This window comes from Moschus berezovskii, chromosome 4, assembly GCF_049115385.1.
Source record: "Moschus berezovskii isolate FMDL1 chromosome 4, NW_MosBer_1.0, whole genome shotgun sequence".
NCBI classification, from domain to species: Eukaryota; Metazoa; Chordata; class Mammalia; order Artiodactyla; family Moschidae; genus Moschus; species Moschus berezovskii.
The window spans coordinates 113,653,493-113,667,570 of record NC_142463.1 but is presented as its reverse complement, the minus strand read 5'-3'; the positions used below and the strand labels follow the sequence as shown (position 1 = coordinate 113,667,570).

The following is a 14,078-nucleotide window of genomic DNA, read 5'->3' as shown; positions in this document are numbered from 1 at the left end:
ACACAGCCAATAGAATATTATTCATCCTTAGAAAAGAAGGAAATCCTACTATTTGTGACAACAGGTGGTTATAATAAGGATATGTGGCAAAGGAGAAATGGAGAGATGTTATCACGGTGTATGAGTTTCAGTTATACAAGATAAGTTCTGGAAATCTAATGTATAGGACAGTGACTGTAGATGAAAATACTGAACTTCATACTTGAAACTTACCAACAGGGTTTATCTTAAGTTTTCTCACTAATACATGAACACAGAGACACAGACACATGCACAAATGGTAATGGTAATTATGTGAGGTTATGGGAGGGATTAGGGGTGGGAGGAGAAGGGGACGACAGAGAATGAGATGGCTGGATGGCATCACCGACTCGATGGACATGAGTTTGAGTGAACCCCGGGAGTTGGTGATGGACAGGGAGGCCTGGCGTGCTGTGATTCATGGGGTCGCAAAGAGTTGGACACGACTGAGCAACTGAACTGAATTGAACTGAACTGATGGATATTTAATTGACTTAATTGTTGTAACTATTAATATTTCACAATGTATACATACAGCAAATCATTAAGTTGTGTATCTAAATATACACAACAAGAAAGAACAGAAAATAGGTACTCAGTTTTTCTGCAAAAACCTTCAGATTTCACCACTAGAATGTGTTTAAAATTTTTAATAACAACAAATAAAAGTGTGTGTTTTATTTATGAAAAACCTAGAACTCTACTCTCATGATCTGTGCATTATGCTATATATAAAGTACCTTGGGACTTCCCTGGTGGTACAGTGGATAAGAATACACTTGCCAATGCAGGGGACGTAGGTTTGATCCCTGGTCCAGGAAGATTCCACACGCCCTGGAGCAACTAAGCCCCTGCACTACAACTACTGAGCTTGAGCTTTAAAGCCTGTGAGTCATCAACGACTGAGCTTGTGTGTCGCAACTACTGAAGACCCCGCACCTAGAACCTGTGCTCTGTGACAATAGAAGCCACTGCAGTGAAAAGTAACTCCCTGCTCACCTCAGCTAGAGAAAGCCTTCACACAGTCACAAAAACAGCACAAACAAAAAAGAAATAAAAAAAAAAATTAAAACAAAGGATACCCCAATGTTTAAAAATATATTGACTTCATAATAAAAATTACATACAGTAAAATGACAAATCTTCTTGGATAATGACTTTACATTGAAGAAAACATTTAAAATATTTGTATGGAAAAATTATACATTACAAAATTAAATGGTTTATGATTTTTTAAAGTGAAATATGAAGTTCAATGGTTTGGTGAGTCATGATTTTCTGTCTATGACTATCACTAACTGAATACTTATTTCCATTTTTTATGGCAAGTATAGTTTAAATTAAGTATAAAAATTTATATGATAGTTCCTAAAATATGACATATGTGCTATGAAACAATCCCATTATATTATAACCTCAGTTGTGTCTCAACTATCATTTTGCATATTTTCTCATTTTAAAAGCTTTTGACATGAAATAGAAGAACAAACAAGCAAAATAAATGAACAAACCAGTACAAACAAAATTAAACACAGAATAGTGGTTACCAGATGGGAAGCAGCCAAGGGGAGGGAAATGGGTAAGTGGGATGAACTGCATGGTGATGAAAGGAAATAAAAATTTTGGTGGTTACCACACTACAATGTATACAGAAGCAGACATAAAGTTGTGCACATAAAAGCTATGACAAACCTAGACAGTATGTTAAAAAGCAGAGATGTCACTTTGCCAACAAAGGTCATTATAGTCAAAACTATGGTTTTTCCAGTGGTCATGTATGGATGTGAAAGGTAGACCATAAAGAAGGGAGAGCACTGAAGAATTGATGCTTACAAATTGTTTATAAATAATAATTATAATTGAAAATTCTATCATGATAATTTTTCTCAGAAATTGAAAAGTTGAATATTAATGATAGGCAATGTATTTTTTGCAAACTCAGTAAATTTCACTGTTTTTAGAAATAATAGAAAAAAGAAGTAATGATGCTGTTCTCCAATAAACTGTTAAAAGTCACATTTAATGATAAACCATTAGGCTACTAATGAAATATAGCTTAGAAGAAATTCAGAGCATTGAGCTATCTTTATTTATACAAAATCGGAATGAAAATGATCTAAATCAATTTTGTTTCGGCAAAAAAATATTATTCATGGATATGTTGGTAAATTTTCAAAGAATCACTTTTATTTAGGGATAATTTGATATCAAATTTTTATTTGCATATATTAACATTTCTATCTTACCCATAATATATTAAAAAAATCTCTGTGGGAGAGGGTGAGGGTGAGATGGTTTGGGAGAATGGCATTGAAGCATGTATATTATCATACGTGAAACGAATTGCCAGTTCAGGGTCGATGCATGTTACAGGATGCTTGGGGCTGGTATGCGGGAATGACCCAGAGGGAGGATAAGGGGAGGAGGGAGGTGGGAGGAGGGTTTGGGAGGGGGAACTCATGTACACCTGGGGCGGATTCATGTCAATATATGGCAAAACCAACCAATATAATATTGTAAAATAATTAGCCTCCAATAAAAATAAAAATTAAAAAAAAATCAACCTTTAAACATTTTTGTTGCAGAGAACTTTGATAAGATGATCAACTAAAAACTTATAAGTACATATGTAAAATATAAATATGTTTATATTTTATGCATGTGCATATACCAACAAAATTCATAGAATAAATAAAAGATAAGTTTTAAATGTAAAAATGCAAGGTAACAAATACTCCTGCATTTAAATTCCATTAAATATTTTTAAATGAGCTACAGAAGTATATAAAATATTAATATATGCAATATAAAAAAGTTTCACATGGAGAGATTATTTACCTCCTATTACAAAGAATGGGCAACTCTCAGTATAAAGGGTATTTCCCAAAGAGCTATTTTAAATGACCTCAGACAGTGGGAAAGGAGACTAATTTGGCATTTTTATGATAACTTGGGGGTGAATACAAGGTATTATCCATTCAGAAGCTTTCATAGTTGGATCACTGGACTTTTTTTTATCAGCTTGCCCAGATTTGTGACAGAAGGAGACAAGGAAGGGATGTAAAGGCTATGAACCACCAGAAAGCCAAAATATCCAAAATATGGAGTCAGACTCTTTAATTAATTCTGTCACTAGCATTGTGTCTTGACTAAGTAGCTATACAGTAGGTGTTAGTATTGGATGGGGTGACTACTTTCATTTTATTCTTCTTTTTCAAGATTATTGTAGATGTTCAAGGACTTATGAATTTCAATATGAATTATAGGATTATTTTGTCTTTCTCTCAAAAAAAACTTTTCTTGGAATTTTGAAAAGCATTGCATTAAAGCTCTAATGCAAGTTTGAAATCAATTTTACTCTTTTCCTAGTTTCTGTACATGGAAATAGTGGGGGATAAAATATTAATAAAATATTTGGGAACTCACTGTGGTACCTTCAAATCCTGAAGTCCCTAGCCAATTCATATTTTCTTTTTCACTTTTCAGAATCATTTATAGTTATCTGTTGAATTATTACCAAGTTATTTGGTTGTATTTAGAGGGGAAAACAAATATATAACTATAAATAGTTAGTCTTGGGTGTGTGTAAACTGAACTTTTAAAAAATTTGTCAAGATGTTCATCAAAATTCCAGTATATTTTGTCATTTTTATATTGACAACAGAAGTTGAATTACAGTTTTTCCAAATCGTCACTAATACTAGTATGACCAATCTTTTTTAAAGACATTCTAATAGTTCTGTAGCAGAATTGCTGCTGCTGCTGCTGCTAAGTCGCTTCAGTCATGTCCAACTCTGTGCGACCCCATAGACGGCAGCCCACCAGGCTCCGCCATCCCTGGGATTCTCCAGGCAAGAACACTGGAGTGGGTTTCCATTTCCTTCTCCAATGTGTAAAAGTGAAAAGTGAAAGTGAAGTCGCTCAGTCGTGTCCGACTAGTAGCGACCCCATGGACTGCAGCCCACCAGGCTCCTCTGTCCATGTGATTTTCTAGGCAAGAGTACTGAAGTGGCTTGCCATTGCCTTCTCCGAGTAGAATTGCAATGTACTTTTAATTTGTGTTTTCTAAAAATTCATAAAGCTTAGCATATTTTCAAATGATTCTTGATCATCCATATATGTTCTTTAAAGGTTTTAAAAATCTCTTTATCACTACATCAATGTATCTACATATACATACTGCTTTTGAAATATGATTATTTGACCAATTTTATGTAGTCATAGCATCAGTGGAAGTGTTGGACTACAAAGATATACTTTATTCCATCACGAATTAGAGTACCAACATGTCTTATTTTGGAAGTGTTCCCAACACTTCTCCATGGCACCTTCTCCAATCACTGTGGTCCATGTTCTCTTATTTTGTCTGACCACTGTTTGAGTCCTCAGCATACTGCAGCATAATTCACTTATATTGGCTCTACCTTCATTCTAACAATGAATCCCTCTAAAACCAAGGTCTTCTGTCAATTTATATTAACATCTCTATCCATAATTTTATTCTCTTTCTTGCCCTGCACTTGCTTTCCCTGAAGACTGGGGAATATCAAAGAAAATGGAAAGTTGTAATCAAGCAGGACCATATAGGGTCTTCCCTCCCAGCATGTCTTCTGACCACTTCTTATTTGTAGAAAAGCTTCCCTGAGTCACAAAAGACTTGGCTCAATTGTTAATAATTGGAATAATGTGAACATGTAGTACCAAAAATAACAATTTTGTCAGAAGAACTCATAACAATTTAAACAATATATTAGCCACATGGCAGAGTCAGAGGATATTTACTCGCTCCCTGAAGGACATAGATAACAATGTCTGACATATATTCCTGAGTTGTTTTACAGATAATAAATTCCCACCATGTGGAAGAAGTCAATTGCATGATGATCATAAGCATGTAACTCCCAAACTGAATGGAGCCTGAGGATTAATGATGTTAACCTTCATGATAACCTGTCATCTCACCATCAAAAAATCAGAGAATTGTTCATGAGCTTATCACACACTCTGCAACCCTCTCCCTCAATTTGCCTTTAAAAATTATTATCTGAAATCCATTGGGGAGTTTTGGCTTTCAAGCACAGCCATCCATACCCTTGCTTGGCCTTTCAATAAATGCTGCACTTTCCTTCATCACACTAAAAGTCCTTACTGGGAATGGGTGAGCAGATTCAATTTGGGTGCATAACATTTTTTACACCAAGGTAAAAATCCCTGTAAGAAGATACTATTACTTCTACTGTTCTAAGTTCTTCTATAGTATAGTTTTTAAACACTGTAGGCTGTTAGTCAATACTCCAGGAAGAAGTCAATGATTAGAAAGAAAACATTTGAAAAACATCTACTTATGTTTTATTGACTATGCCAAAGTCTTTGACTGTGTGGATCACAACAAACTGGAAAATTCTTCAAGAGATGGGAATACAAGACCATCTTACCCTCCTCCTGAGAAATCTGTAAGCAGGTCAAGAAGCAACAGTTAGAACTGGACATGGAACAATGGACTGGTTCCAAACTGGGACAGGAGTATGTCAAGGCTGTATATTGTTACCCTGCTTATTTTATGTGCATAGTACATCATGTGAAATGCCAAGCTGGATGAGGCACAGGCTGGGATCAAGATTGCTGGGAGAAATAACAATAACCTCAGATATGTAGATGACACCACCCTTATGGCAGAAAGTGAAGAACTAAAGAGCCTCTTGATGAAAGTGTAAGAGGAGAGTGAAAAAGCTGGCTTTAAACTCAGCTTTCAAAAAATGAAGATCATGGAATCTGATCCCATCACTTCATGCAAATAGATGGGAAAACAATGGAAACAGTGACAGACTTTATTTTCTTGGGCTCCAAAATCACTGCAGATCATGACTGCAGCCATGAAATTAAAAGACACTTGCTCCTTGGAAGAAAAACTATGACCGACAGAGACAGCATAAGAAAACAGAGACGTTACTTTGCCAACAAAGTTCCATCTAGTCAAAGCTATGGTTTTTCCAGTAGTCATGTGTGGATGTGAGAGTTGGACCTTAAACAAAGCTGAGCACTGAAGAACTAATGCTTTTGAACTGTGGTGTTGGAGAAGACTCTTGAGAGTCCCTTGGAGAGCAAGGAGATCAAGTCAGTTAATCCTAAAGAAAAGCAACCCTGAATAATCATTGGAAGTACTGATACTGAAGCTGAAGCTCCAATACTTTGACCACGTGATGTGAAGAACTGACTCATTAGAAAAGACCCTGATGCTGGGAGGGATTAAAGGCACCCACTCCAGTGTTCTTGCCTGGAGAATCCCAGGGACGGGGGAGCCTGGTGGGCTTCCGTCTATGGGGTCACACAGAGTTGGACACGACTGAAGTGACTTAGCAGCAGCAGCAGCAGCAGCAGCAGGAGAAGGGGATGACAGAGGATGAGATGGTTGAACGGTATCACGACTTGAAGGACATGAGTTTGAGCAAGGGCTGACAGTTGATGAAGGACAGGTAAGTCTGGCATGCTGAAGTCCATGAGGTCACAAAGAGTTGGACATGACTGAGCAACTGAACTGAACTAATTTGGGATGGACATGTACACACTGTTATATTTAAAATGGATAGCCAAGAAGGACCTACTGTATAGCACACGGAACTCTGATCAATATTATGTGACAGCCTGAATGGGAGGGGAGTTTGGGGACTGAACCCCCTCTCTGTCCACCCAAAACTGTCACAACATTGTAAACTGGCTATACCCAAATACAAAATTAAAAGTTTACATAACAAAAAAGAAGGAAAATATTATGGTGAGTGAAAAAGTTAATTGAATGAGCATTAAGGATGCAGTTTACTCCCCTCCTGCCAAACAAAACTTATAAAGTTGCAGGAAGCTTTCGTTATCAGCAAAATATGAACTCTGCAAGCTTTAAATCCCCAAAGATTCCTAGAAGTGCTCAAGTCACATATTATACAAAGCCCTGTAACTAATGAAAGCGAATTACAAAGTTGAGAGAGAAAGTTCTCTCTCTCTATCTCTCTGATGAAAGAAGAGAAAATCCCTCATGGTCTCCTAACCAGAATTAAACCTCTAGAGCTGAGGAATCTCAAGCCCTCATAATTACTAGACAATATTTCTAAAGGGGTAAAAAGAAAGGCTCTAAACTATTGCAATTTAGTGAGTGTTGGAAACTGATCATAACACACATGGCCTAGCCTGCAGCAGCACAACTCCTGTCAAAAAAACTCTAGAATCATAGACAGTTGAAGTGCACAAAACCAGGACCTCCTTTTTTATCTCCTAGGTGGGGAAACTCAGAGCTGGAAGGTACAGGGACTTTCCTGAGGTCACTAAAGTATCAGTGATAAAGTCAAGAATCCAGTCTTTGACCAGTGATTTTCACAATAAGTTGATCTTTGCTTCTTTTTGATTGAAGAACAAGGCATGTTTATATCAATGTGAAGACTATCTTAGAAGAATGTAACTGTACCTCTGAATTGGTTTTGGAAGTTTGATAAAATAAATAAGGTAGGAAACTATTCTAGATGGTTTGACTCTCTTTTCATCATAATTAATTGTCACTACATTTTCTCTAAATTATTTCTCTTTAACTTTGGAAAGAGCGTGTATTTCTCTTGTCAGTGGATCCATATCCCAAATTAAATTAGAAAATAATTGATATAATGACAACTTCAGAGATAGCTGAGGGTAGGGTGAGGTGTATGTAATATAATAAGTGCACACTGGAAAAGACTCTGATGCTGGGAAAGATTGAAGGCAAAAGCGGAAGAGGGCAGCAGAGGATGAGATGGTTAGGTAGCATCACTGTCTTAATGGACATGAGTTTAAGCAAACTCTCGGAGATAGTAAAGGACAGGGAAGCTTTATGTGCTGCAGCCAATGGGGTTGCAAAGAATAGGACATGACTGAGAGACTGAAAAAGAACAACAAAATTCATTTTATGATTACCTGTAATAAATGTAAATATATACATAAATTTTATATATATATTATATGTGTGTGTGTATTTTCCCATTTGGTGATACTTAGTTAATCCTTCAGTGAGTAACTAAATGCTCTGAATAATTGTATCAGTACATATTTACTGTGAATAGTCATGAGAATTTAAGAACCTTTGTATGTAGATTGCTCTACTGATGGAAGATTTTACAATGGCTTAGGGAGAAACAGAGGAAAGCAGCATTTTCTGACAGAGAGAGAAGTTCTTTTGAAATAGTCCAGATTGATTCAGAAAGCTATTTATAGGGAAATGTGAAACAATAATTTGCAAGTGAAGATTTGTACACCAAGGAAATTCATTCTGTGTTTGAATAGTAGGAGGCTTACCTATAAGGCTGTATTGATGAAGCCCAAGGATGAATTCAGTACTCTTCAACTTAGTATATGCTTAGGAAAGAAGTCAGAGAAATACTCCAGTCTTCTCTTTGGGAAAGTTACTCACAGATAAGAAGGTATGCATACAATGAGAGAAGGAAAAAAAAATGGGAAAATACTTCACAGAAAAGATTAGGTCGTGTGACTTATGTGTGACTATGAAATAATTCTTGTCAGATCTAAAAGGACAAAAGAATCCAAAGGACCTATGAGGTAGAGTCCATAGACTGTGAATTATTCATGGAAACACTTGTAATTTAGACCATTGTGCTCTCACTCTTAGTGACCAGAGAGATTCTGCCATGAAAATGTTTAAAACAGAAACAAAAATCATAATTTTTATTTTATGTAGAGTTTAGTTGATTTACAATGTTGTATTAGTTTCAGGGGTACAGCTAAGTGATTTGTTATATACAATCCATTCCTTTTCAGATTCTTTTCCTGTATAGGTTATTACAGAATACCAAGTAGAATTTCCTGTGCAATGTAGTAGGTTCTTGTTGATGATCTATTTTATATAGTCAGTATTGTTAATCTAAAATTTTTAATTTACCCCTACCCTTTCATGCTTCCTGTTTGCTAACCATAGTTTGTTTTCAAAGTTTGTGAGTCTGTTTAATTTTGTAAATAAGTTCACTTGAATCATTTCTTTAAGATTCCACATATAAGTGATATATTTGTCTTTCTCTGTATGAGTTACTTCACTCATTCTGATAATCTCTAGGTCCATCCATTTGCTACAAATGGCATTATTTCAATCTTTTTATCTGATGCTGGGAAAGGTTGGGGGCGGGAGGAGAAGGGGACGACAGAGGATGAGATGGCTGGATGGCATCACCGACTCTGTGGACATGAGTTTGAGTGAACTCCGGGAGTTGGTGATGGACAGGGAGGCCTGGCGTGCTGTGATTCATGGGGTCGCGGAGAGTCGGACACGACTGAGCAACTGAACTGAACTGAATATTCCATATATATGTACATAAATATGTATACATACATGCATATGCTTATATTTTACATCTTCTTTACCCATTTCTCTGTTGAAAGACATTTAAGTTGCTTCAATGTCTTAGCTATTATGAATATTGCTTTAATGAAGCCATGGTGCACGTATCTTTTCAGATTAGGGTTTTCTCTGGATATATGCCAAAGATTGAAGTTGCTAGATCATATGGTAGTTCTATTTTTAGCTTTTTTTTAAAAAGAGCATTTATACTGTTTTCCACAGTGGTTGTAACAATTTACATTCCCACCAACAGTGTAGAAGGGTTCCCTTTTCTCCACATGCTCTCCAGCATTTATTGTTTGTAGACTTATTGATGATGTGAGGTGATACTTTTTGGATCAGTGTGAGATGATATCTTTTTGGGTCTAGCTTCTACATTAATGAAAATAAAATAAAATAAGCAAATGGGACCTAGTTAAACTCAAACAAAGAAGCTCCAGAACCCATAAACAAAATGAAAATAGAACCCATAGAATGGGAGAAACTATTCGCAAACAAAGCAATTGACAAGGGATTAATCACCAAAATATACAGATAGTTCATACAGCTCTATATAAAAATATAAGAAATCCAATAAAAAAATGGGTGGAAGGCATTTCTCCAAGTGAGACACAGATGGCCAAAAATCATATGAAAAGATGCTCTACATCACTAATTATTAGAGAAAAGCAAATCAAAATTATAATGAGAAACCTCCTGTGAGAATGCTTAATCGTAGCCTGAACCAAATCTAATGAATAATGAAAAGTCTATTCATCTTAATGACCAAGATCACATGCTGTACCCTGCTGAATAACAAAGTGAAATAGAAATTTCTTATATTCAGCACTTTAAAAAACTTACTTATTCAACAATTACTGTAAATCATTTTCTTCTTAAAATGCTCTCTATTACCCTGGAAATACAGATATATATGACTCAAAGTCTGTTTCCTCAAGGAGAAAATATTGAGAAATGGAAAGAATGTACCATTTAAGTCAAAGCAGTTTGATTCCTGTTACAAATATGACACATCATAGATACAATTAGCTTATTTCTAAAAATGAATAAAATAATCACGCCTAGTCTATACATTTCATAGTTGTCCTGTTTTATTTACTTTGTGCTGTGAAAAATAAATTTAATGAACATATTAAAGAATTCACAAAATGTGTGCTATACAGTTGAGTTACTAATTATGCTGCTGTGTAGTTAAAGAAAAATCACAGGTCAATACAAACAAAGATAAGGAGATGCATTAAATATAAAGAAAAATGTGGAAGTTAATGACGGATGAAGTTAAATAAGATATAGAATTATCAAAGAACACATAAACTCACTAACATTTACTTTGTTCATATACTGAGCTTGGCATTGAAGACAGGGGTAAAATGTCAATTGTTATTTGACAATTATACATATGTCTTAATTAATCAAAAGTATTGTAAGGGTCTTTGAATATTCTATCTTCCCTCACTCTCTTCAAAGTAGAAAGAAGGGAACATGTTCTTTACTTTTAATGTTTAAAGACCTAACTCTCTTCTCCAAGAATTGTTAAAGGCTTTGAATTTCTCTTACAATCATAAGTCATCAACCAAATATAGTTCACAAATTCCTAGAGTGTCAAATATCAACCTTCACTTATTAGATATTTATAGACAATATTATATGTATAATTTATTGTGTCAGACTCTGACTCTATTAACTATTGAGCAGTGATTTCAGGGTTCAGAATCTGATCCAACTTGAGTCACTTTATATACATGAATTTCCTTCATCTGGACATGAATCATAGAAGTTTCTGTCCTTTTTAAGTTATCAGATAAGAAAATCCTTTTAAAATAGGCCAGAAAAAGTCATAATAAGTAATTGCAATTGGTTGCTCAACAAAGAAGAAGAAAGTTAATGAAATTATGAAAATACACAATCTCCATACACACAATTATTTTGCTAAACTAAATAACCAATAAATTAGTGCAGCCACTACAGAGAACAATATAGAGGTTCTTTAAAGAAACTAAAAGAGTTACTATATGATCCTGTAAGTCCACTCCTGGGCATATATAAAGAGAAAAAATTAATTTGAAAAGATTCATGCACACTAATGGTCACTGCAGTACTAATTAGAATAGCTAAGACATAGAAGCAGCTTAAATTTCCATCAACAGAGTAAAGGATAAAAGAGTCAGACATGAATGAGGTGACTGAGCACAACACAGCACAGTACATATATGAAATGGAATTACTAAGCCATAGAAAAAGTGAAATAATACCATTTGCCTCAACATGGATGGACAGAGATGATCATAAGTGAAGTCAGAAAGAAATGACAAACATAATACGACTTATATGTGGACTCTAGAAAGTGATACAAATTAACTTATTTACAAAAAAAATAAACTCACAAACTTAGAAAACAAGTTTATGATAACTAAAGTGGATAGCAGGGATGGGGAAGAGAGATAAATTGAGTCTTGGATTAACGTACACCCACGGGCTTCCCTTCTGGCTCAGCTGGTAAAGAATTTGCCTGCAATGTGGGAGACCTGGGTTCGATCCGTGGGTTGGGAAGATCCCCTGGAGAAGGGAAAGGCTACCCACTGGCCTGGAGAATTCCATGGACTGTATAGTCCATGGGATCTCAAAGAGTCTGACACATCTGAGTGACTTTCACGACTACATGTAAAATTGTAAAGAACAGCAACCTACTCTATAGCACAGGGAATTATACTCAATGTCTTATAATAACCTATAATGGAAAAGAATCTGAATAAGATATGTGTGTGTGTGTGTGTATATATATATATATATATATATATATATATAACTGAATCACTTTGCTGTACACTTGAAACTAACACATTGTAAATTATATGTCCATTTGAAAAAAGAATCAGTTTGTAATTTTAACATTGACCATTTGTCTTATTACAGCAAAAAATGTCAAATAATAATGGAAAATATAACATTTAGTTGTTGTTTCTTTTAGATTTCAGATGTGCAAACAATGAGGATCAACCAGACAGTCCTGGAAGAGTTCATTCTTGTTGGCTTCTCTGTTTACCCACAGGCACAGACATTCCTCTTTGTGATTTTCTTTTGCCTCTACCTTCTCACCCTCACAGGTAACCTGACCATCATGGGTCTAACTTGGGTGGACAGACGTCTGCACACACCCATGTACCTCTTCCTTAGTGCACTCTCTTTCTCTGAGACTTGCTACACACTGACCATTATCCCCAAGATGCTGGCAGATCTCCTGGCCAAGGACAGAAGCATTTCAGTCATAGGTTGTGGCTTGCAAATGAGTTCTTTCCTGGGACTTGGTGGCACTAATTGTTTCATTCTCACTTTGATGGGATATGATCGCTTCCTGGCCATCTGCAATCCTCTCAGATATCCTTTGCTTATGACCAATATGATGTGTGGAAAACTTGTGGTTTCTGCTTGGGTTGCTGGCTTCTTTATCTCTGTGACAGAGACTGGAATGATATTCAGGGACTCTTTCTGCAACCCCAACCTTATCAAACACTTCTTTTGTCACATGAGGGCTGTCATGAGGCTGTCCTGTCTAGACAGTGAACTCACAGAATTCATTGTAACAGCAATCTCAGTGTCAGGCTTGATAGGCACCTTTCTGATTATCATACTCACTTATGTGTTCATTCTCTCTACTGTTCTTAGGATCCCTTCAGCTGAGGGCAAGCAGAAGGCATTTTCTACCTGTGCCTCCCACCTCACAGTGGTCATCATCCACTTTGGTTTTGCATCTATTGTTTATCTGAAGCCAGAAGCATCAGGGGGAGATGACACACTCATAGCAATCCCCTACACTGTCGTCACTCCTTTCCTAAGCCCTCTCATTTTCAGCCTCAGGAATAAGGACATGAAGAATGCTTTCAGAAAGGTGCTCGGAAAAACAAATTCCTTGAATAAATAATCTTGGTTTATTTTTGCATGATTGAATATTCCTAGATGTCAGTAAGGGGTTTACCCTATGATATCTGAGAAGCCTGTACCATTTGCCCTTTTCCAGGGGTTGGCATATGTAGATCAAGTGACTGAGTCTAGGACCCAAGCATTTACTTATCTTGTTAAGGAAGTTGTCTATCTCTTTTCATTCTGTATCTTCTACATCTACTATTACTCAACTCTACTTTTACTAGTACTATCACTTCTCTACTTCTAATTCGATATCAGTCTCAAGATACTAGGCCTCTACCAGTCAACCTGTGGGTTTATTGCACCTTTGGTGAAGTGGGATAAGAAAGATTGTGGAAGGTAAAAAGCACCATGAGTGACCACCATATTCAGAAATGTTTAAAGATATCATATCTAGAAATGTAAAGGTTGAATAATTTATATAGGCAATGTTGTGAGGCACTGAATTGTCTCTCCCAGGAGATAAACCACTTTATAGGAGGTTCACTATGTAGTAATCATCACCTCTTTATTTCTGCCTATCTGAATTGACATCTATATTTGTTAAGTACCATATCATACTGATTATTAAAATTTTTTTATTAACACTGTTTATGATGGTGTTCCATAATGACTTTCAGATGCTAGCTTCTGAATTCACAGGATATGTTGGAATGTTGATTCAAATAAGTAAACAGAGCAGTAGTACCTACTTGTTTCATAACTGGGGGGATCTATGTTAACAGCTGGAAATAGCCTCCATTTTATTTAAGATGAAGGCACTAAACAGCAA

General features: G+C 35.9%; 1 protein-coding gene across 1 annotated transcript; it reads left to right on the top strand.

The window, feature by feature from the left end:
- Positions 1 to 12,344: 12,344 nt before the first annotated feature.
- LOC129541658 (olfactory receptor 10X1) lies at positions 12,345 to 13,304 on the top strand. The gene has a single exon (XM_055403732.2). It carries the CDS (start codon positions 12,372 to 12,374, stop codon positions 13,302 to 13,304), a length of 933 nt encoding a protein of 310 aa, XP_055259707.2. The 5' UTR covers positions 12,345 to 12,371.
- Positions 13,305 to 14,078: the final 774 nt, after the last annotated feature.

Bases quoted from the DNA above. Each gene is read 5' to 3' on its own strand.
- LOC129541658 (XM_055403732.2), top strand. From the start codon at position 12,372: ATGAGGATCAACCAGACAGTCCTGGAAGAGTTCATTCTTGTTGGCTTC.